The sequence below is a fragment of the Lagopus leucura genome, unplaced genomic scaffold (assembly GCF_019238085.1).
Source record: "Lagopus leucura isolate 7727_CA_CO unplaced genomic scaffold, USGS_WTPT01 Super-Scaffold_100016, whole genome shotgun sequence".
Classification (NCBI taxonomy): Eukaryota; Metazoa; Chordata; class Aves; order Galliformes; family Phasianidae; genus Lagopus; species Lagopus leucura.
The window spans coordinates 10,148,804-10,165,934 of record NW_024962270.1 but is presented as its reverse complement, the minus strand read 5'-3'; the positions used below and the strand labels follow the sequence as shown (position 1 = coordinate 10,165,934).

The window sequence follows — 17,131 nt, the reverse complement described above, 5'->3', positions numbered from 1 at the left end:
ACCAGTTTTGCAGAGATGAATGTTCAGACTATCTTTTCTGTAGTTTAATTTACATCTGTTTTATATTATTTGCAGTTTTTTCTTTATCTGGCTCATTCCCTCCCGATCACTCTTTGCTTTCTCTCCCCTCCCCATTATCCTTGATAACTGAGTTGATTGTAGTTCGTGTACAGTTACATGCTGTCATCCCTACAGACCTTCCAGCCGCCAGCTGTCTCAACACTACACTCCTATAGAAGTCATTCTTTCTTCACTCCCTCTGTCTGGCTCACCCCACTGAAGGATTCTGAGTCCTTCCTCAGCTTTCTCATAGCTGTTGTTAGCCCAAATTCACTTTTCCATGCTTAGAGACACAGGAATGCCCCAACATGGTACTGATCCATACTCCAACGGACCATTGCAACTACTGCCACATAAAAAAACAGTAGATGAAGTGTATCCCAGAGGATACAAATGTGAGCTAGTTCTTGTAAATAACCCAGGGCAGCCTGATCTGGTGGGGGTCAACCAGCCCATGGAGGGGGTTGGAACTTAATGATCTTTACATTCTCTTCCAACCTGAGCCATTCTATGATTTTATGAACCCACTGCTCTCTGAATTCTGCAGAGGAAAAAAGGGTTTATTTTCCTGAAGAGGAGCGTCCCATCAGCTCCAGCGCTCTGAAGGGGCCCTAATGCAGGGCACAATAGGCCAGGGAGAACAACAGAGCGTAGAGTTGGAATCAATTGAAAATGCAGAGAAACTAGACAGGCAGAATGGGATTATTCAAAGTGGAACGAGAGCAGGGCACTGGGGTGACTGTACCTCACTGCAAACACGGCTGCCATGACTGAGAGCCAGAAGGACCTTGTTTTAGTGAGCAGTCAAGGGGAAGCACATCAAACAGGCAACGGGGAGATAAAGCGGGGAGCAGGAGCGTGGTGGGTGGATGGAGGCACACGCTGGTGCCCGGCCGGAGGAATGTCATGGCTTCACTTGTGATTGGCTGCTGAGTGGAGGAGTCAGTTTTCACGGGGGTTGATCAAAAAGTTTCCTTTTGCTTTCCAAAGTCGCTGTCTGAGCAGAGGCATCGGAAGAGGAGGCCGGTTGCTCTAACATTCCTCGGGAAAGCGACTTAAATGCAATGAGAAGGCTTCTCTTCCCAGGGACACGCAGCCAAGAACAGACACAGAGAAGCTGTTTTCCTTCTCTTCTCTCCCAACTCCTACTGGAGTTGATCAGCTCTCATTTCTGGCATGCGTCTCAACTCTGAGGATACCATGTCACAGTATTCTACTAACTTTCTCTTGCTTCCCATACCAGAGTATCCGGTATTAGACTGCGTGCCCAACAAAATCATCAAGCTGGTGGTGCTGGGTGGCAGCAGTGTTGGCAAGACAGGTAAGCCCGCGGGCATTGCTCACACCGTTTGCTTGCTGCCGTGCTACCTGCAGCTTTGCAGCTCACAGCCACGGCTGTGAAAACTCTCATAACCTTTGCAGCCAAAGCATTTCAAGTTGCTTTGTTGTTTGTTTTGTTTTTATTTTGTTGGCTTGTTCTGACTCATTTGTGAGGCAGGTTTGCTGCAGGGCTGTGACCAGGCAGCGTGAGGACAGGGCAAAGCATGGGGAGCTCTGTACTCACAAATGAATCTCCGTGGCCCTGTGTGAATCATTTAACCGCATCTTCATGTCCACACCCCCAAAAACGGGGCTAGTGATTTCTGTTCTCCTGCTGTGAATGCTGACTGCTGTGTGGACAAATAATAGCACACAGGATGTGCCTGCCTGCACTATTCTGCAAAGGAGAGGAGAGGAGGATAAAGCGAGCGTTATTGCTTTGGAAGAGATGGTTCACGATCCGTTTTTACTACATCTGGGGATCCACGGTGTTCAGGAAAGTGTTCAGTTGTTTTAGATTTGAAGCAGCTACATTTCTGTATTATTTTTAGGTACTTTGTTGAAGCGCACAGTCAATTTCACTTAAAGGTCCCAAGGAGGTGACTCAGTACGTACTGAGAAAAATATATATATTATTTTAAATGAAATAAATCTATGAGACAATTGCTTGCAGGATAAAATGGAGTGGTTTTGAAAATGTTTAGGAATCTGCTGAGCTGAAAGCAGTAGAGGAATATAAGTCACCGTGGCTATAAAGGGGCTTTAAATGTTATCAGGAGATCACAAAAATGGAAAATGTTCAAATTCAATAGTGCATGAAAGCACCACGGGTTAAGATGAATAAGAAGTCCAGAGCACTGGAGCATGACCTGTGTGTGTACAGCACATGCAGTTTGTTTGCTGGATGTAATTAGATATCACTAATGGATTTCACCAGGAGGACTGAGGATTTTTAAGGCTGGGAAGAGCCATTTGATCCCTCAGCCACACTTCTGATATGGCACAGAGGCCTTAAAGTTGGCATCTGGATTCATTTCAGTACTGTAAGGGTTTGGCATGTTACTCTTCTCCTAAATTATTTTAAACCAAAGGTCAGATTGTCACATCTGCCGTCACAACAAACAGTCCTCTGCAGCCCACACCACACAGCCTCACTGAACGTGAGGGGTGATTTACAATACAAATTGCTAAAAGCACTGCTTTAGCTATCACAGTTTGGCCCCAATCCTTTTTTGTGAGTGCAGAGAGAAGGATTTTCAGAATAAGAAGTGAGCAATAGCAAGATTAAGTTGGTTTCATATTATGCTAACTCTTCCAGTAAGATACTACATGTGTTCTGACTTTGGTTCCCATTAAAGGCCCATATTTTTTTCATTGTTTTACAGCTCTGGTTGTGCGCTTTCTCACTAAGAGATTTATTGGAGACTATGAAGCCAACGCTGGTGAGTCTGTTTTCTGCTGCAGTGCTGCAGATAGCTTGAAAAGGAATCCGCTCTCTTTTGTGACTGGTGCACATTACAGGAAAGCCGAGCAGTGTTAGATGTCCATGAGGTGCATATTTTCAGTTAATAGCCTCAAGCTATGAAAGCAATAAATCAAAGCCTCATTATTCACGTTCCTGTTAGCCATTTTTTCCCCCAGCTTGATGGAATAGGATCAGAGTAAAAAGGCTTGCTTGGGAATATACCTATACTAAAGTGCAGGCTCCAGGAGCAACTTGTATATTGACCAAACCACAGAGAGCCAGCACTGCTCTCTGCAGCCCCTGGGAAGCCAGAGGAATTCCAAAGCACACAAAAGGCAATTCAGAACTTTTTTTTCCCCATGTATTCCTTTTCTTTTGGTGGATCTTGTGGCAGTGGAGGATTTCATTTTGAAGTCTTCTTTCTGCAAGATAAGCAAAGGGGCTGTGCAAACTCCTACTTCGTTTCTTGTTTCATTCTGACACCTCAGGATATGTGTTCATGTGAACTGTTTAACTCACAGCCTCTGTTCCAAGTAAGCACTGACTGTTTCAGCCAGGACTGTAGAAAGTATCACTGCGCTCATACCTACAAGCACATCCCACACGTAGGCTATCTAACATTTTTTGAGGGGGTGAAAAAGGAGGGGATAAAAAGCAGTGACACATACTGAATTGAAGACACACAGAGAATTCAGAACAATGAGCTAGGAACAGAGATGGCAGTACAAGACACGTTTGATCTCTGCTTGTCTGATGAAATGAAGTCTGAAAGCTCCTCCGTACAGCCCCCTCTCCCTGACCCCAAGCAACCTTGATGGCTGCCTGCACTATTTCTCTTTTTTTTCCCTTCGTCTTTTCTATGGGAGACTGTACATCAAGTCAGACTTCTGAGCTTTGCAATGGATCATTGCCGAGAACCACATGCTTTTCTCATTAAGCTACCAGCCCAACAGCCATGCTGTAGAAGAAACAAATATGCCAGAAATAGGAAACAGGTGGTAGTGTATTTGTGACCATTCAGGCATGCTTCTTCTTCAGCGAGCGTAAGGCAGAGCACAGCCTATGTCTGGAAGTACCGGGTCTTTTTTTCTACAGTGTACTACAGAGCAAGAATGATATGTTGCCTGGTCTCAGTTCAGGGGTGCAGTACTTTCCCATAAACCAACATCATTTTTCCTGCTTAAAAGCCAACGTGTTTTGAAGAAAAAGCTCCCCAAGCGGGTTATATTACCTCACAGAGTCAGTATTAAAATATAATATGATAATGTTGGATCCAGATGCAGCAAACTTTGCTATATTGAATTTCCTTATATTGTAAATACTTCTATGAGCTCCGGATATTTACCACTGGAATAAAAGCATTTGTTTCCTTGAACCAAATCTAACACAGGCAATTTTCAAAGTGATGGCATTACTGTCACTAACGGGCCACTCTGTTAGTCTGCAGTCCTTACTCTCCAGTAGGTAGGATTTCTCTAGGTTTGAAATGCTGGGCATTGTTTTATGGTGTAGAAATGACAACTGTAGTTGGACAACACTGAAACATCACACACAGCAGCTGTGGATATAGCATTTCTTGCACATCCATGTGACTTGCACTGAGTTCTAAAGAAAAACGTCAATAACATTAATCTCTGAAGCTGTTCTTATCATAACCATGGATAGTTTGCAGGATGAAAAGATTTCTTTGTCACTTAGTTTTACTCCTGTAACAAAATAAAACTCAAGCCCAGAACAGTGATGCTCTTCAAAGAGCTTGGTCAGCCCCATGGCTCTGAGCCAGGACACGGCCTTGAGAATCAGTCATTCACACTAACCAGAACTCCAATTCAAACTGTTCAGTCTTTGGGGATTTCAACCAAGCTCTGACAGCAGAAGTCACACAAATCCTAAAGAACATCTGTGTTTTTTTCTGTATCTAGTCACGTGCTCTGCATCCAAACCTAGAATACTCTCCTTTCTTATGATAAGTAAATAAATAAATCCCCCAAAAATGCAAAAGGAAGCAGTTCACTTAATTTACAGTAAACACCCAGATAGCTTGGCGTGAGATTAAGAGTATGCACTACCTCCATTTTAAAATACAGATTAGAAACCAGAATGCGATTCATGCACCTGTTTTAACAGAATGTTTGACTCAATACTAAGTGCTGTCTTTCCTATATATCATCCTGGAGGTACAGTGGAAACATTCAACCACATAACAAATACAGAACCACCTGACTTAAATACACAGCCACACATTCTTTCTGGTTCCGCTCACCTTTCTATACACAGCTATGAATCATAAACCTCAAATTCTGGCTTTCAGCACTTCCATTTTCCCCTTATGTACTATTTCTTTGTTGTCATAGTCACTGCCTCTAACGATCTTGCTTTTCCACCAGGTGCATTGTATTCAAGAAAATTCACCATAGATGGGGAACAGATCTCCCTACAGGTGCAGGATACTCCCTTTGTTTCACTGGAGGTAAAACATCTGCTCAGTGCATCAGTACTTTACAACACAGTTACTGTCTCTTGTTTGTTGCCAGCATGTTAATCTGTAAATAACTCAGCTTTCCAGAAGAAATACACCTGGGCTCAAACCCAAATGAATTCTTACAGGTGTACCTTAAACCCCATCAAAATGAGCCCCTGCAGAGGTTAAATCAGGTTTCTTTCTGAGCAAGTCAGAATTAAAACAAATCTGTGAGGGCATAGGTCTTACAGAAGTGGCTATTTCAGCTAGAGCGCTTTTCAATGCTTTCCTTCCTTGTTTTTTAATTTTACTTATTTTTTATTTCTCAGCTGTTGGCATTTACATACTTTCCTATTTCTATTGGTATTTGAGATATTCTAGATTTAGCGTTTGACTGGGAGCCAAACAGAATCTAGAATTAAGATGTCTTTCTCAGAAGAGCAGTTTTACTTGCAGAACAAGATGATGAAAATGATGTCGGAAGAGCGGGAATGGAATGAAGTTTATTTTTATGTGACAGGTGAAAATCTCAGGGGAGTAATAACTTCTATTAAAAAAAAGCTGAGATTTCATGGTAAAATTAGGTATCCTCTTGTTGCCCCCAAATCTAACCTTCTGAAAAGCCATTCCTGAAGTCTTCCAACTATTCTGGTGGGACTTCAGAGAACAAAGACCCTATGCCAGTTTGTACAGAGAAGACACTGCAAGGAGAACCTGGTGGTGGTTCGGCAGGACGGGGAATGTCCAACAATGGTAGCAAAGGGAGACCCCTCCTTGCTCTATCCCTTGAAGAAAGGAGGGAGTGAAGCGATTTAACTCCTTTCACAACGGATACAAGTTTATTTTCTGATTTCCCTGTTTTAATTAAAACTGCCTGAGAATTTAGAGACTGTAACCAGAGCTCTACAAAACGCAGTAACATCAACAGCTGAGGTTTCCTAGTCAGAAAGTATTTTAATTTAGTTAGGAAAGAGTTTCATTTTCTTTGTCCCATTCAAAGGTCTGCACTGCTTCAACAGTTCCCACAGACACACTTATCTTAGCCTGGATCTCTGCTGGCATCAATCAGTGTATCTGAAAGCGTTTTAAAGGACTGCTTCTGACCAGAACTTACTAAAAGTGAGAATAGGTTGGACTTGCTGGTAAAATCCTTAAGAAAGACTGCTGTGTGCAGGCATTTCAGGAGGAAGTCATGTAGAATCCTCAGGACTGCAGCCACACTGGAAATGTTCATGTTTAAGAGAGAAACAGAAGCAAAGAGATAACTGGTTTTGTTAGGTGATTCATTGCTGATGGCCTACACATGGCAAATCACTAGGCGTTTCAAAATTTGTTCTGGAGCAGAGATTTCCATTTAAAAATGGCCCATTAGTCTTTGATTTTCCCCAGTAAAGCATTCCAGTGGGGATTATCCATCCATCTCACTACTGGGTGGGCCTAGCTGGAGTAACTGAGAGTTTCTGCTCATTAGGGTTCCCTTCAAACGTGCACCTTCTCCAAAAGCATTTTCAAGCTTGCCAGAGCAATTAGTTCTTTTTCCTCATAAAAGGAGTTTGCTGATGAAAAGAGGCAAGCAGGATGTGAAGGGTGGCTAATTATCTACAGATTGGACACAACCCAGACACCAACAGTGCAAATTGCCCTTCTTCCCACAGTCTGCCCCATCATGGCTTGAATTTGCTCTCATTTGCCTTTGAAGCAGGGCTGCTACGAGGCTCCCTCTTCCTTCTGTATGCAGCCCTGGTTGGGTTTGTTTTGTTTTGCTGTTTCTTGGATGGGGAGCACAGAGAGGAGGGTGATTAGAGCATCTGTTAAGCAATTTCACATCTAAGATTTAGCTTTGTATTACTGTAAGCTGGCAAGAGCAAAAAATTACTGAGTGTGATGAGCCAGTGACTGTATTGGCCACAGTGCAATATGAAAAGGGCAGTTAGTTCGCAGAACTGCTGCTGAAAGCTGTAAGCCTAATTTGTAACCTGAGCCTTCAGAAATTCTGCTTCCTCCTTCCCACAGGAGAGTCTTGACTGTAGTCCTTCTTCCAATTGCCTGATGTGCCATAAAGAATGAATCAGTTTTGCCCATGCTTTTCCTCCTTTCCTTCCTGAACTTAGGCTTTATAATTCATGTTTAGATGTCTAAATAAAAGCAATACAGTTTGGGAGGTTGCTGGGTGCACACAAATCCTGTTGAAACATATGGGAATGGCAGATATGTGCTGTGTAGACAGATATTCGAGCATACATTCTAATACTTCAAATTTCCATGACTGATAATGAACAGTGATTACATTTTTACCACACACATTTTTTATTCTTTCTTATGATAAACTAGGTTTCTGCCATAAGACCTCTGAACACTTTTCCAGGTGTTCTATGCCTTTGGAATGAACTCATACATGTACAACATGACAATTTATGAATGATGTTGAAGTATCTGAAATGTTGCCTGTGTTAGTTTAGGAAGATAAGAACTGACATGTTATGCCGGATCTATCCTCCCCAGCCAATCAGCTGAATTGCTTATTGTGCTAATTATGTTGATTTAAAATGCCTCCCCTAAGTCTTACTGAAGTTGATGATGTGTTGAATGGAATTTAGCAATAATAGAAGCAAAAAAATTGGGCTCTATTTGTGATGTTGAACTCCCACTGAAGAACACAGAGGAACCTCTTATTCCCTACAACTTCAACAAGGGCTGAATATGTTCAGTGCCTTGTTGGGTATGGAAGAAAATGCAAGGTTCCAAAAAGCCTGGATTATTGACAGGAATGTCCGTTCTTATCAAACGAAGCTTACTGGTAGTAACTGCAGCACTGATCTCCCTGTCTAGTTGGGAAACATGCCAGCAGGGATAACAAAAAAGAGAGCGGTAGCTGAAAATAGCCTCATCTTGAAAAGTAAGCAGATCTCTTTTCAAGCTCCATGGTATTGTGGCATTGTATTCTGTTTTATACTCTCCACACTGGTGCCTATTATGACTGTATGAGTAGGAGCTGTGCTGGGCAGAACAAACGTGTGACCAGCAATGCACTAACATAAGCCCACTGCAGCTGCACAAACGAGCAATGAGATTTCACCTCATTTTCAGTTCCAGTAATTGGTTATTTGCAACAAATTGCTTTTTCAAAGTAATCTTGCTTCTCACTATTGGAAGAAGTGTATGGCAGTAAAACCTGTCAAGCTTCACTTAATAGAGTTAGTGAGAATCCCTGTCCATGGAGACACAGAATACAGAATTGGAAAGAGCCATAAAACGCAGCTTGGGGACCGCCATTCACTTGCAGCAGTGTGAATAGCCTGCTGAGATTTTTTAATGCTTACCATTCCATTCACCATTTTACCCACACCGAAAGGTCAGGTTACTGCTGTAAGGATTCACCAGATGAGAATACAAAATGAACTTGTTAGTATCAGCACTAGGTTGTTCTCTTATTTTCAACACGGCGGCTTTGATCCCTCTCCATTTTTCTGCTGCTTTAACATGCTACTGATACAGATGGAACTTTCTCCTGTCCCCAGTGCATGCCCAGCAATCAGAGAGGTTTCTGCCTTGTGCTGAGCAACAGCCACACACTAAAACCCCGCCCTGAGCAGCCAGCGCTGCTGTATGACTGCTCCATCTGCTCTCTATTCTCAGTTTTCTAATCTCATTCCTCTTGGTTTTGACGGCAGGATGACACTGACAGCATCTGCTGCCAGGAGCAGATCAACCGCTCGATCTACTGGGCAGATGGCTTCGTTTTTGTTTACTCCATCACAGAATACGAGAGCTACCGCGTCATCCGGCCCCTGTACCAGCACATCCGCAAGATTCACCCCAACGCTAACATCCCCCTGCTTCTGATGGCAAACAAAGGAGACCTTCTGCGAGCCAGGCAGGTGTCCTCCAAAGAAGGACTCCAGCTGGCCAGCGAACTGGGAGGTACTTACTATGAAGTCTCAGCGCGGGAGAACTGCGAGGGCGTGCACGAAGCCTTCCAGCAGCTTTGCCAGGAGGTCAGCAGGATGATTGGCAGCTGCAATGGAGAGAAACGAAGAGGCCTCCACCTTGTCCGACCCAAATCTCCAAATATGCAGGACTTAAAGAGACGTTTGAAACAGGCTCTGACTTCCAAAGGGAAATCTGCCACTATGCTTTGATGTAGCTGATAAAAATAGTTTTCCACACCCCTGGACAAAAGGCAAGCAAATAAACTGGTGTTTAAGGGAATCTCCAAAGTACAGTATTTGGGCTGTGTGAGAGGTCCCTTCATTCTCTCTGTATATCTTCCTTAAAAATTCCATGTTTGTTCATCAGAGGAACTCACAGAACGTTCTCGTGTGGCAAGAATGTAGAAACTGATTTAAGGTATAGATTGTCCCAAATTATTTCTTTCCCAAAAGGAATGCAGTCAAATAGTTTAGGCATAAAATGTAGATTTTATTAATAAAATAAATAAATCTTACTGATTTATTTAGAGGAGTGGCTTCTCTTGGGTACAGCTGTATTCTTGAGTGTGGGCAGTAAGCTACAGCAAGGCACCAGGAGAGTGACATGAGCCATACTGAGCAAGCAAAACCAAATTTGCTTAGTCACAAGACTGGAAAATAAAGACAAAAAGTAAATGATAAGCATAAGTAGTAAAAAGTAATAATTTAACAAATATAATTAATTCAAATCTAGAACACTTAGAAGGTGTTCTTAGCAACATGGGGAGAGATTTGCAAGCTTCTATAGGATATAAGCTTTTATAAGATATTTTTAAAACTATAACAATTTATTTCAGATTATTTTTCTTTAAGTGCATACAATTTCTGAAAGGGATTCTGTGGGCACAGTACTTACTTAGCACCATTTGTAGACAGATTCTCAGTGGTCTACTTCTCATTTTTGTGTAAGTTTCCTATGTGGTAATGTGGGACAAATAGAGCAGCGTGGCTATAAAACCTGCAGAGAGCAAATGGGCAGTATTAACCAAGAGCAAGGATGGGATCTGAAACGATATAACCTTTTTTCTAAACAAATTAGATGTCCTGCTCAAGATGATCTTTTAAAGAAACAAGGCCTTTACTCAAAGTATATTTGATTCATTACAATTTTTTGGAATTATTTTTCAGCAGAAAGGGTTTTGTGATGCCTGAAACACCTGGCTTCAGGAATTTATCATTTTGTTATTTGCCTTCAAACCAGGTTTTACTCGATCCCTTGCAATGCATCCAAATCACCAGTCTGTCGATAGAGATCTCACTGGCAGTTTCTCACTGCAGTTGTTCTCTGTGTGTGCCAAGGGCTTTGAAGCTGCATCCTGTGAGCTGGCCAATTTTATGGTCGCAATAACAACACTATGAGGCACCCATCATTCTGTTCCTAATGGGAATGGAAAGAAACTGGGTTGGATCATGCAGAAGCCGTGGTACAACGACCTTTTCTTTAAACACGCCACCCAAGCACTTCACAGGATCATGGAATGGATTAAAACTCAATGATTTACAGTGAGGAACACAGGTGGGGAAATCCTAGTTCCATGGATGTGGAAAAACACTCCCAGCTGCAGCAGTACTGAGCTAACTCAACATTTTACTCATGAACAGCAAAAATGCAAATTGAGTCTGATGAGTACCCATACAGCTCAGGGCTTGAAATTCTGTTTTATGTTTATTTGCCCCACTGTTGGACAGCTCTACTCATTATTTTCTTCATCACTTGGATTTGCTTTACCTACAGCTCACCTTCTGGTTTGTTTATTGTTCTCCACGGCCAGCATTCTGAGACATTCTGATTAATTTGAAGCTCTTCTACACACACAAAGCTGTGCTTTTTTTTTTTGTTTGTTTGTTTTTAGTGAGCTTCAATTGGTAGTAGAGAGTGAAACAGAAAGTTGGATCAACCAAACAGGGACTCAAGCAATATTAAGGGATTTGTACTTAGCTAATGGTTTCTTAACAGCTTAACATTCTAGCTGGGCCATTGTCCTCTTGGCATTTTGGAACTGCATTTGTTAGCGTGAGATTTGAGTCTTCCAAAGTACTAACAGCATAGTTCAAATAGCAAATCTTTAACATGAAAATGAGCAAAGAGATTGTGAGAGACAAGTGAGCTGAACATTGTTTGCATCAGAATAGTGATTGCCAGTTTTGAAAAGCAACCACATATCTTACCATTCCGGTACTGTATAGTTAGGGCTCAATTTACTGAAGACAGCTTGCTGAAATTTGTTTTCATAAAAGCCTTAGGGAATTAGGTCCTCTATCTCATTAAATTTGCTTGTAACTCACTCTTTTGGTTCTGATCCTTTATTTGGGAAGAGAGTTCAACACGTTTCAAAACTGCCAATGTTTTCTTTTCGGTAGCAACTAATAAAATCAGACAAGGCCTTTCCTGAGTAGTATATAAAATGTACATCTCATATCTTTAACTGTTCTTTGTTTATATTAGGTAAAAATATTTTTTTTCTTAACACCCTGCTTTGGAAGTACACGCAAGCACTCCTATGCTTGCACTCCTACATATGTATTCCTGCATTCCCGTGGCTCTGGTGGGGGAAAAAAACACCCATGTTCTAGCTAAGGCCAAAAAATATTGAAATATTTAAGTCTTCTCCTAAATATTAACATGTGGCTAGCATTTATTCTGCCACAGAAACTTGAGTATAGCATTTCCTTCGTTCATTAATCGGCAATACAAACCTGGCAGTAGCTTTGATACTGGATTTAAGCCAGGACTTACCATCTACAGGGGATGATCGAGCTCAGCATTTTTATTCACAGCACAGTACTGAAACATCAGAGCACAATGCTGTGCCACTGATGCTCAGCAAGGCTGAGGAAGGAGAGCAGTAGCATGAAAAGTATAGAGAAGAGAACAATACAGAATTCAGTGCCTAAAAATGACCATGTAAAATATCAAAGATTAGCCACACAGAACCCTACCCTGAGCCTCTTCGGGCTGCCAAAGGGAAATATACACTCTATTGGAGCTTTGAAATGAAACTTCTAGAGAGAAGGTACTTGATGAAAAGTCAAGGGAGAACGTGAGAAAGCAATTTGAGGGGAGGAGGAGGAGTTTGTGGTTTTGGCTGGGAGCAGGGGGTGGGGGTTTGAGAGATTCTGGTTATCAAGAAAATTCTCAGTTATTCTGCTTAAATCCAAATCAAATCTATTGGAAGCAATGTACTACAGAATTAACTTTGAATTGATTTGAAAATGATTGAAACCTTGTGCACCATCTGGTTTCTAAGCCGCCTTGCAGCTGGGTTCACTTGGGCACAACGCAGTTGAGTGATCTGCCCCCAGGTTACACAGCTGCGCCGAAGTGCTTCCGCCGAGCTCAAAACCAGAGTCCTTTGTAACATCCATTCCCAACACTTCCCAACAGCTACCAGGCTGTACTGCCTCCCTCAAGGATGCACAAAGCACTGTGAGTAGTGCTACATGAGACCGTAACTAAAAGTTGGAAAAAGTCACTTGAATGACAGACTGTGCTAAGAACACACTGAGTGAAGCATTTCTGACATCCTGAGCATTGTAGTAGCAGCAAGACTGGCCTGTGAGTCACTGAAGATATTAGTAAATGATCATTTAAAAGATAACTTATAAGGAAAGCCAGCCCCCTTCTGACTTGCTTAGTCAGGATATTTACACATCAGTTGTCTGCATTTTCAGTAGAGATAGCTTCAATCTTAACATCTCAGGCTGTTGTGATCTCAGTTTTACATTTGAAAAGTAGGAGGAAAATGGAAAATTCAGACCTCAATTTCAAGAAATGGCTCAGACAGAAATGTTGGTACCCTGGGTGCCCGCTTTGCACAGGCTCTGTGTCAGGTGTCCAGCTGAAGGAGCACCTTCCTGTGGCGCGGAAAGAAATGTTGCACCAGAGAACCACTGGTTTCAAATGGCAAACTGGAAGACCGCCAGCTCATTGTGATGGTGGGGTTTCCCTGCGCCAAGCTGGAAGGCTTTGGGTCAAATCACTCTGAAGTCTGCAGAGGCAGTGTGTGACCCTGAGGTGACAGAACATGATGACATATTTGCTAGTCTCTAGTTGTTCATGTAATTTCCAAGACCTCTCACATGCTGACGTTTTCTCTTTTGGGACTGGCACAGGAAGGGCATGCAATCAAGTTAAAAAGATCTCTAGAGCCATTCTAAAAACCTCAAAAGCAGAGACAATGGTCCTAGAAAATGCTGTCCCATCGATCACATCTGGAGACAAAGCAGGACTCCTCCTTGGATACTTTCTCACCCTCCTCCTCTTGGCTCTCCCTTCCTTGTCCCTCTCCATTCGCGCCTCTGTGCTGGTTTAGTTTGGCAAGGAATACCTCTGCAATCACTCTTCCTTAGGCTTAAAAGAATAATTTTGGTGTTTAGTGTATGATATATTCCAAATATTTTAACTGCAGACATGGTTTATATCAAAACAAGAGTGCCTGCTTAGCCTTTTGAACTTCTTTACCTAAATCATTTTAAATCACACTTAAATCAAGTCAGAAGAACTCTGCATTCAGACAAACCTTTGAATTCATGCCATTTCTCCCCAGATGCTCTCACTGGCTTCGCCCAGTATCTTCCTCCCCTGTAAGCTCATTTATGTTGCTTAGTCACTGCTTACTTAAACCTGTTTAATTCAGTAAAGTTTTGCTGCTCTTCTCTGAAATCTCTCCAGTTTAATCAAGCGAGTTCTGTTCTCTAGGCAGCTGTGCAAGCTGTGGATGAGTTCAGAACAGCTGGTAACTTTCTGCTCTGTCAGATTTTTGCCCATTATTGAAGATTTTGGAATAAGCAGGAGCATGGATGGAGATTCATCAAACCAACTTTGAGTCTCCTTTTGCTTGTCAGCTTCCTTTGGTGGCAATAATAATATCCATCACAAGACGGACCAAGTTTGTTCTAAATGACAGTGTTTCAGTTCAATTCCTAGAGAGGGAAAAATGCCAAATATGAAGCGGATAGATGAGTTGGTAGGCTCTGCAAACCCTGAGATCCGATTCATTCAGGAGCTGTCACACCAATCCTCTTTTCCTTAGAAGATACATTTCTTAGATTTTCCATTTTATCCAAATGGGTTTCAGGACAGCTTCTGGATCTCATCACACAGACACTTACTGTCTCCTCTGCAGCAGGTCAAGGGGAAGCTGTACATTTTCTAAATGCAGTGGGTGAAAGAATGTATGTCTTGTGCTGTTATTATGGATGATTGTGGAGACTGTTCCTAAGGACAATGTTTTTCTTCTTCTTTCCAGGAGAAAAACACAGAATGCTAGCAAAAGTAGCTGGTCATTTTGAAAAGCTGTTAGCTGTGTTTGCTGAACTGTGAGACAAACTGCTTCCTCTGCTGGTTAAAAAACCCACCAGATAAGTGGGGGTTGGGATTTTAAAGATGCAGCCTCTGAACTCTTGCAGAGAGTTGAATTATGTCACTTCTTGATGGGGATCCAGGTTTCCACTTGCTTGCAGGAGCCTTCACTTTTCACACTGTGTTCTGCACTGTATTTCACTTCAAAACTCAGTATTTTCCTGATGATAAAAATGAGAAATGTCTTTGGAGTGTCATTCTGAAGTGCAACAGCCCATTATCTCAACTCCCTATTTTTGATGAAGACCAAGGATGTCTGAGCTGCTTTTACAGTTGTTGGAGACTAGAGCTCATACTTCATAGGCAAACGTGTTTATCATTTCATTGTTATTTAACTAGTAGAACATGGTACACTGTCACACACTTCAGACATTCTGTGACTGTCAGTAAAGAGCAGTGGGATGTGGAAATGAGAGAGGCATAAAACTACGCTCCTGAGATTTCCTGTTAGAGAGAAACAAACTTTCCCTTAAGCACTGAGAAAGGTAACGAGCTGGTGGTAATGATGAATATAAAGAAAGCAGCAACAGCAATTCTGGCTAAACAATCCAAGCTCCATTCCCTTGGGTTGGAAAACAAGGAAGGTGCCAACTTTAGTGAGAACCTCCTAAGTTTAGAAAAAGGGTTCACTGAGAAACCGCTGGTTCTCTGAGAAGGAACCAAAATGTTTCAGTGGACTACACATCTTGAGGTACTCAGCTGAAAAAGAGAACCAGAACCCAGGCCTTGGAGAGCCATCAGCATTTTCCATCCACATCTATTCAGAGCAGTGGTGAAAAGCCCACATCTTCATCACATTCCAGCTCCCACGGTTACTTAAGGCCCATGTCAAAGTCACTTCTGAAGGACTACTGCAGTATTGCTGGTCTCAGTGTAGGTCTGGGACAGCTCCAGCAGTGAATGGTGGCTTTGAGCTGCCACTCTTCTCCCCCTTTAACCACAAAGACCACCTGTGTAGCCAAGCTCAAGAGCTAAGACCAAATTCCATATATCTGATCAGTGTTCATCAGTCCGTGCTGGAGCTCAGTAACTGGCTCTCAGAAGAACCAACATCTGCCAAAGGAGCAGCTTTTAAAACCCAGAATGCATATTTGTGTCAGAACTGTGAAGTGATACATTCTATATGCAAGCACTATTCTGAAAACACTACTTATTGGGCTGCTTTGAAGAAAGCAAGAAGTTTTGTTTCTAAATCCTGAGTTTTAATCATTAAGATTATTCATTTTTATCTATTTTCATGCACTTAATTTTAGCCATTTGCACTTGTGAACCTCACACTAGGGAACGAGCCAAAGGAAATGGAGCCAATGGTTTCTCCTTTATACATTTGACAGTGCACACCTTCCCCATCCTGTGACTGTGTCTCAATGCTGGAAGAACTTAGAACCGCAGATATGGCTGAAGAAGGCACCATGCAAAGCCCAGGTACCCCACAGCCCTGATTCCATATCAGCTGGTGAGAGCCACTGGCCACGCAGACACACGTCCAAAAAGCACCAGTGTTCAGAACCTAGTGGGGCACAATTTGCAATGAGCTTAAAATCAGGATGAGAGCAGTGGACTGTTGAAGGGTTAAACATTTCCTGCCTTTAATCTGGAATCACGTAATGTGGAATGAATGTTTCAGCTCAAAATGTTTCCTCGCTCTGGCAGTGTCATGGTGGGAGGTCAAAGTGTGGGGGAGACAGAAAGAAAAAAGGGGGTGCGCGGTGTGGGGAGCCAGGGAAGCACACACACCCAGCAATGAGCAGGATGGGTTCTCCAGCAGCGTTAGCCCAGCTGGATGGGCTTTGGTGCAGCCATGGGCTCAGTGTAGGACGTTAGGGACTTCCTGCTCCAGCTGCCTCTGCTTCTCCCATGTGTGCGTGCTTCTGCTCTGGGCACAGTTCCCACGCTACATTGCAAAATACGCCTTGAGTTTCTCACAGTATCTCTGCCCAGACACAAACTGCAGCTTCGGCCCTTCCTGCGCCCGGAGGTGGCTCTCCTCTGGGGCAATGCCTGCTGTAGTTACGTTTCCTGCCGATGGAGGCCTTTTCCTGTGCGACCAGAATTGGTCTGTACACCAATGGGCTTTATCCAGGGCAGCAAACTTCGATTTAAAAACTTGTCAAATTTCAGACTACCCCAATTTAGCAGAGCAGCCCGTTCTCAGATGGCGTATTACACAAAGCAGCATCAGCCTTGTGCATCTCACCTGCACACCTTCCTATGAGCACAAGGCAGTCAGTAGCTTGTGACTGTCACTCCTTCTGTCAAAAACCATTCCTACAGATCAGTGTATCTCACATTCAGCTGTTTTCCCTGCAGTTTCCACCTCCTCTGTTGCAGGCAAGACAGTTTCCACACGATGAATTCTTACTTATTTAATTTCTTACCAATTAGCTTTAACAGCTTATCACTGATTCAGGACCTGAGGAAAGAAAGAAAAACACACACACATGAACAGAAGGGAAGGGAAGGGAAGGGAAGGGAAGGGAAGGGAAGGGAAGGGA

The 17,131-nt window shown here is 42.7% G+C and overlaps 1 protein-coding gene and 1 long non-coding RNA gene across 3 annotated transcripts; one reads left to right on the top strand and one right to left on the bottom strand.

Annotated features, from left to right (window-relative positions):
* The first annotated feature begins 1,057 nt into the window (after positions 1–1,057).
* Positions 1,058–11,624, top strand: LOC122183071 (ras-like protein family member 11A-like). Of its 2 annotated transcripts, XR_006180082.1 has the most exons (5): positions 1,058–1,381; positions 2,766–2,822; positions 5,233–5,315; positions 8,978–9,653; positions 10,476–11,620. XR_006180082.1 is itself a non-coding variant. In XM_042876822.1 (4 exons), the coding sequence occupies exons 1-4, from the start codon at positions 1,237–1,239 to the stop codon at positions 9,443–9,445; spliced, it is 753 nt and encodes a 250-aa protein (XP_042732756.1). In that variant the 5' UTR covers positions 1,058–1,236; the 3' UTR covers positions 9,446–11,624. The 2 variants fall into 2 exon arrangements, 1 of the variants encoding a protein (XP_042732756.1); XM_042876822.1 differs by having other exon boundaries at positions 8,978–11,624.
* Positions 9,758–16,987, bottom strand: LOC122183072. The gene is made up of 3 exons (XR_006180083.1): positions 16,834–16,987; positions 10,131–10,232; positions 9,758–9,885 (listed from the first exon to the last, which is right to left on the bottom strand). It is a non-coding gene; the product is annotated as an uncharacterized LOC122183072 (long non-coding RNA).
* Between the last annotated feature and the right edge of the window lie 144 nt (positions 16,988–17,131).

What these genes read in the sequence shown, in the direction of transcription:
- LOC122183071 (XM_042876822.1), top strand. Translation starts at nt 1,237, where the DNA reads ATGCGTCTCAACTCTGAGGATACCATGTCACAGTATTCTACTAACTTT. An exon ending in AGACTATGAAGCCAACGCTG is followed by an intron (nt 2,823 to 5,232) that starts GTGAGTCTGTTT and finishes CTTTTCCACCAG; the next exon opens with GTGCATTGTATTCAAGAAAA. An exon ending in CTCCCTTTGTTTCACTGGAG is followed by an intron (nt 5,316 to 8,977) that starts GTAAAACATCTG and finishes TTTTGACGGCAG; the next exon opens with GATGACACTGACAGCATCTG.